The following is a 15,769-nucleotide window of genomic DNA, read 5'->3' as shown; positions in this document are numbered from 1 at the left end:
GAAGTAATGAAGGAGGTTAGCCGTCTGTTGTCAGTAAAACAGCTGCATACCTCTCCCTACCACCCGATAGCGAACGGCCTAGTCGAACGGTTTAATGGCACGCTTAAACAAATGCTCAAGCGCATGTGTCAAGAGAGACCAACCGATTGGGATCGCTACCTGGCTCCACTTTTGTTTGCATACAGGGAAGTGCCCCAAGAAAGCCTCGGCTTTTCCCCATTCGAACTGTTATATGGGCGAAATGTACGTGGACCCCTGGCTGTACTTAGAGAGCTTTGGACGAATGCAACCATCCCTAACGAGTTGCGAACGACGTACGAGTATGTGCTTGCTCTACGGGACAGACTGGAAAATACCTGTAAACTTGCCCACGAAGAGCTAGAGCGCGCAGGAGAGCGTTACAGCCGCTACTACAACATCAAGAGCCGCAAACGCTCACTCAAACCGGGAGAGAAGGTTCTTATTCTTCTTCCCACAGAGCACAATAAGCTGCTCATGCAATGGAAGGGTCCCTTTTCGGTCATCAGCCGCAGGGGCGATGTCGACTATGAAGTGGATTTGGGCCATGCCACAAAAATATTCCACATCAATATGCTGAAGAGATACCAGCAAAGGAAAGACGACACCATTGTTGCAGCTGTCGGTGCAGTAATATCGGCAGAAGAAGACACAGACGCTGGAGAGATTGAGCTTCCTAAGCCCTCCCAGACACAGTCTATCGGGGATGTACACATTTCCGAGAGATTGAGCCACGTACAGCAGAATGAAGCCAAGAAACTTCTGCAACAATACGAAGGTATATTTTCGGACCTTCCGGGAAAGACCACGCTAATCGAGTGCCAACTGAAGTTACAGAGCGACCGGCCGATAAATGTAAAACAATATTCAGGAATACAACTTCCGTGTCGAGTATATTAAAGGCAGCGAGAACGTGGGAGCAGATTACATGAGCCGGCTGGAATAGTTGTTAAGCTTGCACTACTGCATAGCTGCATTGTGTTGATTGTGTAATGAAAATCGTACACGATGTGCCTGTATATATGTGCACTTGATTGTTATCAGTGATCCGTGACTTGTGACATGTGCGCAAGACATGACTGAAGAACTACAGTGTTGTGGTGTGTGCGGGTTCAGATCAGTGCGTATATGGTGCGCGTCATGAACGGTAGTGAGTGACGAACGATCTTCAGTGCACTGAACGGACCCAATCTACTGCACCCCTCTATAGGGGCGTAATAACATCGTTCTCGGCGCTTGTGGAGTTCTAGAATATTCCGAGGCAATATTCTTCAGTGGGGGGCAGAATTATGTCACAAACCCCCGCCTTTACGGTCAAAAGAGGTGCGGGATCCCCTTTACGATTTCCCGTCGTTCCTCTATGAGGGTTGTGAACACATTTAAAAGTTAGGCCGGTCAACCCGTGAAGCACGTGTGTCGGTGTGTGATTGAGGAATAAGTACAAATAGGGCACTTTCTTTTACAAACAATTGAAGGTTTATAAATAGCAGACCAAAATTACACTGATAATAATAGAGTACAAGGAAAGAGAATACAACGCCACGACAAGATATTGATAAAGACGAAGAAATAAATGATAAGAGAAAAAAAAATAACCCGACAATGAACAAAACACTGTGATAAAAAATATGAAGACTATAAAGATAATAAAGCAGGTATTTCAGATATTATAAGTATGAGCAAAAGTTACCTAAGAACACAGCGTAAAATACTACTAAGTCAGGTCAAAAGTTAACAAAGCGAAAATAATGTTCGATTGAACAACAGTCCGTGGCGAATGAAATTCTCACGTCTTCTTGTTTGCTGAGGCGTCGAAGGCTGTGTTGCTCGGTAGCGGCGGCCGTACAGGTGCAGAGGACGATGCGTCGATCGCGGGTCCGAAGAACACAATACGCTTTGGGAGCACCGCGGAGTGGCCGGAAGTTTGAATCTTCCCAAACGCACTGGTGAGGGCGTGCTGGTTGGTTGGTTGGTTCATGGGAAGGGAAAGGCGCAGTATCTGTCACACTTGCTCTGTGGACACCTGAACCGCGCCGTAAGGGAAGGGATAAAGGTGGGAGTGAAAGTGGATAGAGAGAAAGGGGGGCCGTAGTGGAGGGCTACGGAGTAATTTCGACCACCTGGGGATCTTTAACGTGCGCTGCTGTCGGTTATTTTATACGCTCGGCCGACTATGCAGCAGCCGCGTCAAGGACAGGCGGTCGCTGCCAGTGTTGCCAAATTAGCTATTTTGTAGCTAGATTTAGCCACTTTTGGACTCAACTAGCTACCAAGAAAGGTAGTTTAGCTACGAGTAGCTGTTTTAGCTCTTTTCTTCAAAATCTAGCTACAAATCTAGCTATTTTGGTGAAATCTAGCTTAAATCTGGCTACATTTCGGAAAATTACTATTCTGGCGTGAAAAATCTTCCCACAGACGCTACACATCATATGCTACACATGATGAAACTGACGTCAGGCACGTAGCGTCATCTGGTAGTTTTTAAACAAGACGCAAACCAGACAAAGATACCTTGCGAGAAAGAAGGAAACACTTGAAAAGAGAGAGGAGGATGCAATACAAGGCGCCACTTAAAGGGTGTTGGTATGCCTCGCCGCCTCTGCCTCCATGAGCTTCCTTCATGTCTGCCTCAATGGGAAAAACAAAAAAATAGCTCACAAAGTAAAGAGGCGAGGCGATGCGGCTGATGCGGCGGCGCAGCTTCTGACGAGTGTCGCCTATCGCGCAGCGCTGTGGCTCCGATGAGCGTCGAAGTCGTGCTCGCGGTACACTATTGTGCATGTGTGTACGCATTCTTGTTACTTAAACTCTTAACGTTATTTGCACGGCTACCATAAGGCGCCTGGAATCGACTGTCTGATTCGACTCTCTCTGCGGATCATGCGCGGTCAGCACCGAGCGGATAAAAGAGGCCAAGAGGCCCACCGGTCCGAGTTACGCCGAGTCGCGGACTGAAGATATCGCCTGGACAGTCATTAAACCTTTCATAACTCTCCGTTCATAGGCCTCTGTGTACACGCTAAAAGTAGATAAAAGACCATTCTTTACATGTTTACAGAGCAGTGATACATTCACACCTCGTCTTTTCTTAGCGCGCAAGCCTTAACGCTTTGCGAAATCGTCTGCCTAAATTATAGGAATCGAAACCTGAGCACATTCATCATTCGTTATTCGTTAGTTAGCACTTGTCATGCGTAGTCGTTGGTTGGTTGGTTCATAGGAAGGGAAAGGCGCAGTATCTGTCACACTTCCTCTGTGGACACCTGAACCGCGCCGTAAGGGAAGAGATGAAGGTGGGAGTGAAAGTGGATAGAGAGAAAGGGGAGCCGTAGTGGAGGGTTACGGAGTAATTTCGACCACCTGGGGATCTTTAACGTGCGCTGACATCGCACAGCACACGGACGCCACTTCGTTTCGCCTCCATCGAAACGCAGCCGCCGTGGTCGGGTTCGAACCCGGAAACTCCGGCACAGTGGTCGGGCGTCTTACCACTGCACCACCCCGGCGGGGCTTGCGTAGTCGTCTACAGGAAACCATATCTTGATAGCTGTGTTTAATAATAGAGCTGCCTATAAATGGGTTATATATGCAAAATATAAAATAAAACTTCTTAAGAAAAAAATCTAGCTACTTTTAGCTCCTTGCTTGATTTTTTAGCTACTTTTAGCTACTTTCACGCTGCCATCTAGCTACTTTTGCTCGTCGACATTTGGCAACACTGGTCGCTGCCCCATCGGCTTGTCGAATCTTGTCCAGAGGAGCGACGGAGTCCCGTGAATTTCGCTCTATATTCCAGCCATAAGCTCCCGCATCTTCCGCTGTATAATAGGTGAGGCAGCTTGTGACAAACAGCAGTTGAAGGACGACGAAATAGGTGTGTATGCTCTATGCGATACTCATCTCGAGAATCTAGAAGATCCATCGTTTATAGGAGGCTACGTCTGGGAAGGGTGTAACAGAACGAGAACGAAGAAATAGGGGGGAGGGGTGGGTATCTTGATACACTAATTGGAACAAATTAGTAAATAGTAAAATCATCATGCAAGGAACATATTTGGGTATCAGGAATAATTGCCGGCATAAGGACATGACTAGGGGTAGTTTATTTGGGAACAGGACACCAATGCAGGCAGAAAAACAAATATCTCATTGAATGTACATCTCAGAGATGATATAAGCCAGTTTAGAGACGGGCCGATATTAGTCTATTGGGGGACATGAACGGTCACATCGACGATCTGGATGGGTACACGGATTGTAACGGGATGGTAATGCTAGATTTCTGCGAGCAACACAACCTAGTTATTGTAAATAGAGAAACAAAATGTGAGGGGCGAATGTCGTGGGAATTCCGGAACAGGCAGACGACCATTGACTACTGTCTAATGTCGCAGGGAATTTATAGCAAGGTCACAAAAATGGGAATAGAAGAAGGGGAGTGTATAGTCTGGGAAGTGATCATAAACGTACTAGTCTGCAGATGGGGCCCTTGATGAAAAGAGAAATGGAACTTAGACAAAACGTAAACGCAAAATTAAACGACGATCGAATAGCGCAGATAGCAGCAGACATAGAGGAAGCAATAGAGAAAAGCCCCATGGAAGACTGGAATTATGAACAGATAGATCTACTCATAAGGAGGAAAATCAAGGAGGTAGAGTAGCAAACCGCTAGAATGGAAAGAGGAAGCCACAGAGCTGGTGGATTAGAAAACCAGGAAAGTCATTGAACAACGACGGGGCAGCTTCAAGGGAACACCGAGAGGCAAAAAAAAAAAAAGAAAAAAAAAGCACACGTATCTCAGGAGGACCGTAAATGGGAATCGTATCGACAAAAGAAACGATGTACCGGCCCTCGTCCAAATCCTAAAATCAAGCAGTACAAGCAGATGTACAGGCCCTCGTAAAATCAAGCAGTCCACCGTTCGCTGGAGGGCTGAAATACACGAGGCCACTAGGGGCAGACCAAGGAAAATCTGGAACCATATTAGCTGGCTAGGTAAAAAGAATAAAAAACCAGGACCGGATTAAAGATAACGAGGCAAATTGTTTAAAGGGAGATAACGCAGTGAACTACATTACATTAGTTATAGCCGAGTCATTTAAGTGCGACGATAGGGTAATCTCCGCAAATCAAGAAGTAACGCAAGAGAGCCGAATACAAAGCAGATTAGAACTGGTCAACCTAACTTGAAAAAGGCGGAAAAAAGATTCCTAAAAGCCCATCTACAGGAATAGATGAAATTACGATCAAGCTGATTAATGGACTTGGTCCAAGAAGTAAGGAAACGTTTTGGCTCAAAATAAATCGTGTTTGCTTTATTACACACTCTGTGTGTAGTCCGCAGTGATAGATTTTCCTGAAAACATGTTTCTTGGATTGTTCACAAGCAGCACACAGTATTTAGACGCATCAGTTAAGATGGGCTAGCTGTTTTTACTTGACTACAAATATAAGCGCAAAAAACGGCGCGCAACACGCCGCAACGCGATCTGCTAGAAAAAAATGCCCATCGCAGGGGCAGTAATAAATAGCATGCATAGTGAACACATACACACAAACACACACACACATACGCACGCACGCGCACACACACACACACACACACACACACACACACACACACACACACACACACACACACACACACACACACACACACACACACACACACACACACACACACACACACACACACACACACACACACACACACACACACACACACACACACACACACACACACACACACACACACACGCACGCACGCACGCACGCACGCAGACACACACAGGCGCGCGCGCACGCACGCACGCACACACCTGCCCTGGCGAAGATATCACTGAGCTCGAAGCTGACGTACGTGAAGGCGAAGTTTTTTCGAAGTCATGGGCACCGTTTTGAAGCGAAGCTTCACTAAGGACACCAGCTCGAGCCTTTAGCTTCAGTGTCGGTGGGTGCCTGAAAGAGGGCCTGTCCTTTTACGTGAGAGAGTGACATTAGAATCAGCCTGCCATGACATTTTGATTCGCGATATCCCTATGCCACGGGCGGGAGCTGCCAACTCGGGTCGCTTCTTTCATATGAGCGGGTGATGTCATATCAGTCTACATATTTGCATTCACCTTACCATAAGGACACGCCCATATGGCTTAGTTAAAGCGGAAGTTTATATGTGGGCTGGTAGCTTAAGCTCTTGCGTCATGCTCTTAAAGATTGGCTTGAGTGTCCCCAATAATGTAGCGTCCTACACTGATTGGGCGTGATATATGGGAATAATGTAGCAGGCAAAACAAGCTTCTGCTTCCATCCTGGTTTAACCGGAGCCAAACCAGAGGTAATTTTTTTCAGAGAGAACTGCGTAGTCCCTGGAACTAATTCTACATTTAGGTGCTGGAGCATTTATTATTATTTTTGTATTTATCTGAGTTTCGCATATGTGGTCACAAATCCAAGGACTGAAAAGCAGTCACTGTAAGTACCACGACCAGCACTTGCTGTAAGTATAGCAGATTCTGCAGTGGAGGCTGATTTCGCTATGCGGTTTGGCGCAGCAGGCTGTCGGTGGAGCAGTCAGGCCAAGCTTCCTTTTTTTAAAGGAAGCTTCCTTATTTATGACTCTGTTAAACGACCTTAAATTAAACCGTGTATATCCCGCACACAATGTCGGCACCACCGACAATTGTAACATTTAATCATGGATAGTCCGCGTACTATGCTCCGCGTTTCCGCAAGCACGTTCTGACGCTTTCTGCGGGGATCAAGCCATGTCGTCACTGGACCATACAGCATTCTGTGCAGGAAGCAGTCTTCATAATGAACTTTTTACTAATGACAATCTAGTGCGATGCGTGGTACAGCAAATAGAGTAAATGACTTGTTGTCGCGAACTTTAGCAAACGTCGGTTAGCGCTCGTAGAGATTGACGTGGACTAACCAACCTGAAATTATAGATCGATTCGCACTGCTGTGTTCTGTGTCTGACACTTGTATAATGTGCGATGGTGGTGAGCTTGAGAAGAGCTGGCAGCATAGGAACGTACAGTGGGCAGTTTTACATCTTCGTTTTGCAGATTCGAAACGAGCGATGACTTATATGAAAGCGGATGGAAGGGGAACGGAGGTCTAGGGAAACTGCAAAGATAAATCTCGGAAATATGGCGTGCTGATACGCAATTTTATCCTTTCCCTCTAACAAGTTATCATGCGCTTCAACGGCCCAGTGGTGCATGCACCATCGCTCTGACGTACTACCACGGCGAGAGAGAGACTGCACGCCGCTCGAGCGCACCGAAATGTTAGCCGCATGGCTTAGGTTTCGAGGGCAGCCATCAGTCACAACAACGTAGAAGCAGCTGGAGATACTGTATGCCTTAAGCTCCAGGACAAATCCAGTTGTCAATGACAGCACGCATACAAACCTAAACCGCACGAGCACAACATGATCACGCGACACTGACATACCTAATACACGGTATAGTGCTCTAGAGCACTATATACACGGTAAGTTGACGACCGCCGAAAAGGAAGAAGGCGTCCCGGGTGAAATGGTTCGAACAAATGACAATGGTCACAGTCACTCTTCGAACGCTTTTTTTTTTTATATATAATCATAACGCATTCTGGGGCGCGGCGTCTTTGTATATGGGGAAAAGACAAATTATACTGTGCGGACTTTCCAGCGGGAAGGCACGCCAAATGAAATGCAGGAGAACTTTTCGACTTTAAAGTCTTTGTTATCTTCACGTGGCGGCAATTGACCAGTCAAAATCGGAAACACTGCTGCGCCGACGCTGCTTCGGAGGTCTCTCGTGGTGACCGCTAGGTGGCGAGGTGTGATCTGAAGGTGCCAATATGATATGTCCATAACATAAAGGTGCCCTGTACGCTTCAGCTTTCCCACTAACACGAAATCTCAAAAAGTCTTAAAAAATTAAAGAGCACTGCAGAATCTGTATTAGAGTAATGAGAAAGCACGGATGTTTCTGTTGGTTGCTTCTTGTCGCTTAATTTACTTCGTTTTCCAGTTTTAGTCTTTGATACTTTCAAATTGCGCACCAATCCCTTCCTATACCCTTTATCGGCTCTACTTCCAGTTGAGTGACGTCACATACTCTACTTCACATTGCTTTCTTGTTTACCCATTTTAGTCTTCTGTGCTTTCAAATTGCGCGCCAATCCCTTCCTATGCCCTTTTTCGGCTCTACTTCCGGTTGCGTGACGTCACATTCTTGACGTCACTCTGACTCGCTTAACAATTTCAGTCTTTGGTACTTTCAAATGGCGCGCCAATCCTTTCCTATGCCCTTTTTTGGCACGACTTCAGGTTGTGTGACGTCATATTCTTGACGTCACCTTAAATGACGGATTTAATTAACTATTTAGTACTTGATACATCTTGACGTCACCCTAATTAACTGACTTAACTAAGTATTTGATACATTCAAATGTGGCGCCAAGCCATTGGGTAATGAGACCATTTTTGCCTTTACGTTTAATTTTTTGCCTCTAATCGCCTAAATAACTTATTGGCCTAATTATTTTTTCGGACATATTAGGTCACTCTCTATTGACTGTCACCACTCATTAACCTCTACCACTCCTCAATTACAACTGCTGCGGAGACGATTTTGCTGACGCGGTCTGCGGACAAAAATTTGTGAACATAGCTAAGTAATGCTTTCGCATTAAAATAATATGGGCACTTGTAAAGTAACATGGGCACTTGTTGCTCCCCGGAGGAGCTCATCTGTTTTTTTTTTTTTTTTTTTCGAAAACAAAAAAGGTATTCCCGCAACTAGCAAAGTTCAGAAAGTACTGCGTTCCAGAAAAGTTCCCGAAAAGACTTACATTTTCCCCTTTGTGCCAAGTTCAGAAAATATCAAAAAAATATTCTAGTTGCGGCCAGTTTTTTTATTCGTATTCGCATTGCACCAATAGATTTATTCTTGGCCTACGATTTGACTTGTTTGCTTCCTTTTTGCCACGGTTTGCAGATGATCTCATCTGGCAGTATTTCAACAAGAACGTATTTGATTCGCATTCAGTTTTTATTATTCAAAATCGCATCGCACCAAAAATTTGCTATTACGGCTCTAATAATCTGCTGAGCTGTCATTTGAAAAATAGTATACGGAAATGTACGTGTATTAAGACATGGGCAATTTACTCGTAAGCTGTTAAGAACTGCTTTCAGAGGCCTGCCGCATGATTAATTTTTTATGCTTCCGTCCGTGTCTGCCTATTTGGTTTAGGCACCGTAATATAAGAAGGCGGAACAGATGCGCAGCGACTGGTAACCGGTTGTAGGTAAATGGGTGCCGCCGACCTCGGAGACTTCTTCTTGCTTCTACAATCTGGTCGTGTAGGCGGATGGATTTCGGAGCAACGCCGCGACAACTTTTGTAGCATAGACGTAAAAGGGAAATCGTGTGTAACATGGAATCGGGCGTAGTCTATCTTCGAGGGAATAGTGAATATGTCTTCGATGTATTTACAAGAGAGTCTGCTCGCGATCGATACACTTGAATATGCCGCCACGCTGTCGGCATGTGCGACGCCCTCGCAAATGGCTTCTGTCGCCGGACTATGCGTGGCGGAAACGGCTCAGCGTATCACCGCTAGGCTATGCCCTGGTGCCGCTTTTGTCGGCGTCCGAGAGCCGTCGTCGGAGGCGCCTCTTGCGCTTCTGCAGGTAGGGCACCGCGATGAGCACCACGCCGGCCAGGTACATGAACACGCCGGCCAGGATAAAGCCCGGCGCGAACGAGTGCGTCACGTCGTGCACCCAGCCTGTCAGAGAAGGGTACGCACGTGTGAGTGATGCGGCGAAGCACATCTGACGAAAGAGAGTAGGTAGCTTGTCGATTAAAAAATATATGCAATTCAGAAGTGATTTATAACGCTCTGGACACCTCAAGCGGATACAGGGTATTCAAGCCTGCCCATTTGTTCCTATGGATTACTGAACCGCAAGTGATATGTGCAGCCAAAGTAAATCCCAACTTGAATTGCATCGGCTTGCCGCTGGGAAAATAGAATTTTCATGTATACTGTCTAACCAAAAATTATCTTCAGCTCGACAGGTGCTTGCTTCGAGCTAGGACCTTCAGCTCTTCCAGTAGAAGAATACCACTTACAGCTATGTGCATTGTGAAGTACAGCTTAAAAAGCGTCCTTACAGCCGGAATATTGGCATCATCTTCATCGTGTGGCGTAAAAGATCTATAAAGTTTATGTTGTTATAAAGTGTGTGTGTGTGTGTGGGGGGGGGGGTTCTAAGGGTACCCTGTTACCTTTAGCTAACCTCGGTTACTTCCTATTGCATGACATGACCTGTCTATGGCCATTTCATCTTGCCACAGCATTTTTGAGGCCACGCTGCTCATGTTTATTCCCTATAACCACTCTTTTTTCTCCCCCATCTTTTAATGTTACGTCAACCATTTCCGTTTTGAATATGCATATGCTCGTTTGACGGCCGGCTGTAAGCCAAACACATCTCACACCCACTTGGAGGTGAGTGGAGCGACGGTTTCCAGAGCTTAGGTGCGCATTCGTTGAAGAACACCAGGTGGTCGAAATTTCTGGAATCCTCCACTACGGTGTCTCCATAGCCTGAGTCTCTCTGAGACGTACAACCCCACAAATCAAATCAAACGACCGTACTTATCGAAGCCATCGGCTATAGCCCATGACAACAGCACTATTCATAACCTTGTTGCTTGGAAAAACGGAAAGGTCGGCCGGGACGCTGAAAAACCTTGCCTGCTACTCTACACTGACGAAGGGGAACCGAAGAAAGATGACTATGGCGGGTGACGATGTGTGGAGAAGGCATATGCGGCAATGACGACTTGTACTACATGCGTGAATTGAGTCCTGTGTCGCTAAACGAGCCACTGAGACCGACTGTCTCCAGAGCTTTCCATTTTCCGGGCAAGCGCCTAGTAGCGTATACTCAAAGAGAGGCGTGTTACCCAAACGCTCCAAGGAAGCCGTTGGCGTTATCCTTCCAAGCGCACAGACTGGCATGGCGTTAATACATGTTCCAAACTCTGAGTAATACCACACTTCTTTTCAAAAGTATACATAGAGGCGGGGTTTGCACAGTGGCGTGGAATTGCATCCTCAGCGTCCATAATATCTCGAATGAGGAAGGGCCATGTATACTCAATCCTTCTTAGTTTCGGAATACCCAGATAGACTACGGGAACCCCTCTAAATACCTTAGAAGCAAACCCTTTGGGCTGTATGCTCTTAGCGGGGGCTGTAAGTGCATTTGAAAAGCTACAAATCTTATGAGCTGTAAACGTGCACTGCAGTACGCCCAAAATGGCAAAAAGAAGCGTGACCCACCGTTGAGAGGCGGCCCGAGGAGCGCGGCGACGCCCAGACTAAGCAGGCAGAGCCCGTAGGCGTTGGTGAGCCGGTCAAGGCCCACCATGTCCACCACGATCACCGAGCTCAGCGTGATGAAGCCGCCTGCGTGAATCGAGGAGCCGCGTTCGCAAATCGCTCGTGGCAGTGGCTGACTGATGCCGTCTGTGGTTTCCACAACGCCAGGTGGCTTCGGTGCAGCAGCTAAGAGGCGTCGTAGGATGCAAGAGCGCCATTTTGTGCTCTGCCAGGGCAAGGAATTACCTCGTGTGAATGTATACATTTCGCTTGTTGAGGAGTGGGGCCACATAATAAGTGGCGAAGTCCGCAAAACTCTCTGCGCCTCCGTGCCATCGTATGCCGGGTTATAATCAAGGCCGAAGTCGGTCACAAACGACCTGATCTGACATGCGAGATACTGTAAGCCAGCTCACGGAGCGAATGAGACAAGACAGCCGACTATGATGAAAAAGGACGGCACGTGCGCAAAGTCCAGCTTACTTGGACATCAATTTTGTGGCACAAGTGATCAATATTGCGAAATAATGGTATGGTCATGATGGAAATCACCTAACATCCCGATGCATGGTGAAGTCTTGCTTCTAAAACGCTTCCATCGTTCGTACTGAGCAGTCAAGACTGCGCTGCATGAAAAAGAAATGGGAGGCGATTTCAACAATGGACAAAGAAAAACAAAGCTGTAAGAAAATGTAAATTAAATACGCATATGATTCTAGTTTTACTTTTATAATGTACAAGCCCCAGCTCAAATTGACCAAGATTCGAAACTGAAATTGTGTAAGCTGTGACAATTTAAAGGAACTTTTCTGTTCCGCCTACTTCAGCAGTTTCTCGGCAGTAAGGAATTAACTTTTTGGAATATAGGCTCTCAAAGCTTCGCTGGGTGGCGCTGCGGCTCCTGATGGGCAACGCCATCTGTGGCAGAAAAACACACACTGGGACGCCGCCGGCTCGGCTCGCTGTCTTCGCGACGTGCGCCGCGCGCTCATTCTCTCGAACGAGCACGCGCCCTGACGCGCCCCCGCAGGCGCATCGCGACACGTCGCCTGCATTCCGTCTTGATAATTGGACAACCTGCCGCATATTTCCATTGAGGAAACGTAATTATAGGCGAGAAAACTTTTATTCACGTCTGCACTGTAGAGCAGACGACAAACGGCGATGACTAAATATTGATTGTGAATGCGTTTCCCACGTTAGCGAAAACGGAGGAAGTTTATTTCGAGGTAAGTCAGCTATGTAATTATATTGTCGCATATAATATTTTAAAAACTGCGGAAGAATTATCAGTACTACTCTCAAATAAAGTTGCTCTCTTGTTGATCATCGTTTTGGCCTGTAGCATGAGATCTATATGCGGTTTTGTTTTTATTATTATGACATTACTAAGGCAAATCTTGCAGTAGAAGAATAAGCTATAGTCCGAAAGAGATGTTTCTTCAAAGGCACGAACGCTGGCAGTCTCAAAAGCACATGCGTGCTCCGCGCTCTGCACGCGACATAACCAGCTCGCTGGCTCGGAAGGAAGGTGAAATCCAAGCTTGTACTACAATCGTGCTTTATTTCGGTTCTTACTAAATGGTTGTGCTTCATTTATATTTGGTTTGCATTTACGAAACCTGTGACGCGAATTGGGTGCTCCGTGCGAGTAGCGTCAATCAAGTCATAACTAGGATTACTTTTGTATTGCACTTCCAGCATATTTTTGTTCTGAATAATATTAATGTTGGTTCATTTATTGGCCAATTTGCGGAAATCTGTAAAAGCGGCTCAGCCAAGCATGTTTTCCATCCCCCCCCCCCCCAACAAAAAAAGGCCTGGTTCCTAGATATTTTCTTGGTCGTAGGGCAGAACTGCCGTAAGGGTACGGCAATTTTGTCCGTTCAAGACGAAGGGCTTTCTATTCTCAACGACACCTCCTATCCCACCCGAATCGGATCTAGCGTTCAGCACGACACAAGCCCAGACTTGACTCTCTCAAAAGGCGTTCGAGAAAGCCGCTGGACTAATACCACTCACTCATTAGGCAGTGATCACTACATTTTATGCACTGAGCTCTCCATCTCTTCCCTCACCCCACGCAAACGCAATCGGGCCTGCGTGGTCGATTGGGATCGATTTCGCCGCATCCGGCAAAACTCCCCGGACACCATTGTGGACTTGGAGGCCTGGGTGGCTTCTCTCACACAGGATGTGGAGTCGGCGACATCCACTATCCCGGAATCAGAGGACACTTCGGCTGCGGATAGTCGCCTTCTCCACATGTGGGAGGCACACGCCAGCCTTCAGAAACGCTGGCTGTCCCAAAAGCATAATCGCACCCTCAAACGGCGAATTTCCCGCCTTGTGAAAGAAATTGAAGCTTATACAAGGGACCTCGCTCGCCAGCAGTGGGGGCAGGTCTGTGACCGCATGAGCGGTAATCTAGGCCTTAAAGACACCTGGTCGCTTTTACGCTACCTCCTTGATCCTGGGCACACCAAGGCCACGCAGCGTAAGAATATTACCCACATTATTCATCAGCTTCCCCTAGACGATGACGCCCTCCTTCAGACCTTAAAAGGTCAGTACATCACTACAACCCCCTCTACCCTCCTCCCTTCCTACACCGGTTCTCCCAACCCTACCCTTGATGAGGAAATCTCTTCAGCTGAAGTCAGGGCGGCGATGCACCGCCTCAGGACGACATCAGCTCCGGGGACGGACCGAGTCACAAATAAGATGCTTCGTAACTTGGATGACCCTTCTGTCGATGCGGTCACGGACCTCTTCAACCAATGCTGGCGCACGGGAACCCTTCCGGCCCAGTGGACACACGCCCGTCCCTAGTGAAAAACACCATATGAGTCACAATAACCTCATACAAATTTATCATACTAAACTCATACAAATCTCATTAATCCTCATATTGCCGCAATGTTATCTTACTGGCGCCGCCATGTGGCGAGCTCGGGAGACTGGCACGCGCTCGTCTTCTTCGCTCTCGGTGCTCGCCCGCCAGTCGGTTCCGTGCCTGATCTTGCCGGTACTTAGTTGTAAGTAACCTGCTTAACCAGTTTCACTGGCTTCTGTGACATTTTTGGTGGAGCTTCTGGGTAGATCCCATGTACGAAGAGCCTCTGGCTGCCCCCTACGCCCATCTACACACCATGGACACGACACCTGTGCACAAGGCGAGCCGTCGCTTGAGAGGCTTAGCACCCGAGTGTGGTCCTCTTGTTTCCCCACCGCGAACCACGATGACTACAGCGGCAATTCAGACCACTCAGCTTCCTGTGAGTGCCCAGCAGATGATCTGCCATACTCCACGTATGCCCACACCGTTTCATGGCAACAAGTTCGAAGACGTTGAGGACTGGCTGACCAGCTACGACCGGGTCGCTGTATTTAATGCGTGGGACGAGGAGCGAAAATTGCAGAATGTTTATTTCGCACTAGAAGACTCCGCCAAGATGTGGTTCGAAAACCACGAGGCTTCCATTTCCACCTGGCAGGATTTCCGGCGGCAGCTGCTCGCAACATTCGGCAACGATGCAAGAAAATAGATGGCCGAACTCGCTCTACAGTCCCGAGCACAGCGGCCTAATGAAAGCGTCGCCATGTTTGTGGAAGAAATGATTCGCCTTTTCAACCGGGCGGATCCCTCCATGTCGGAGGTAAAGAAGGTGCGCTACCTTATGCAAGGCGTCAAGGAGCAGTTGTTCGTTGGCCTTGTACGTGACCCTCCACGTACTGCTGCTGATTTTACGAAAGAAGCAACAAGTATCCAGCGTGCATTGAATCGGCGATTTGTACATTTTGATCGCTCAGCAAACATCGCTGCCGTAGACTGCCGCTTGCCAATGGCCGGAAACGACAGGGAAGCCCTTCGCGAACTTATCCGAAGCATCGTGCGCGAAGAGCTGCAAAAGCTGCCCTCTCTCGAACAACATCCACGTGTTGGGGGCATCTCGGATATGGTGCGCGAAGAGCTCCGCCAAGCAGTGCCATCAGTACCGTCACCCCAGCCGCCTGCACCACAGATCATGACGTACAGCGACGTGCTGCGTACCCCTGCGCCTGAACAATTGGCACCCTGCAACCCTGCTCCTCCCGCACGTCCTCCACCGCAATATCCAGTTTCGACTGGTGTGCCTGAACCTCGACCACCAGTTCGCAAAGCACACGCGTGGCGCACGCCGAACAATCTGCCTTTGTGCTTCCACTGCGGCGAAGCCGGTCACGTTCTGCGCCACTGCCCGTACCGTCGGATGGGCTTGCGCGGATTTTCCCCGGATGCCCCTCGGCCGCGCTATGGCGAACGACCTCGGGATATCGACCAATACCTCAGCGACCACGTCCCACCTGCGTC

General features: G+C 47.8%; 1 protein-coding gene across 1 annotated transcript in view; it reads right to left on the bottom strand.

Annotated features, from left to right (window-relative positions):
• Positions 1 to 9,643: 9,643 nt before the first annotated feature.
• LOC146200616 (monocarboxylate transporter 13-like) overlaps positions 9,644 to 15,769 on the bottom strand; it is a 55,982-nt gene continuing 49,856 nt past the window's right edge. The window contains exons 8-9 of the mRNA XM_084592410.1: positions 11,377 to 11,502; positions 9,644 to 9,810 (exon numbers count right to left, since the gene is read on the bottom strand). Of these exons, the coding sequence (XP_084448536.1) occupies positions 9,644 to 9,810; positions 11,377 to 11,502 (293 nt within the window). The remainder of the gene's footprint in view (positions 9,811 to 11,376; positions 11,503 to 15,769) is intronic.

Source organism: Amblyomma maculatum, chromosome 2 (assembly GCF_055883805.1).
Source record: "Amblyomma maculatum isolate TAMU_Amacu chromosome 2, ASM5588380v1, whole genome shotgun sequence".
NCBI lineage: Eukaryota > Metazoa > Arthropoda > Arachnida > Ixodida > Ixodidae > Amblyomma > Amblyomma maculatum.
The sequence above is the reverse complement of the archived record's forward strand: the minus strand, read 5'-3'. Positions and strand labels throughout refer to the sequence as shown.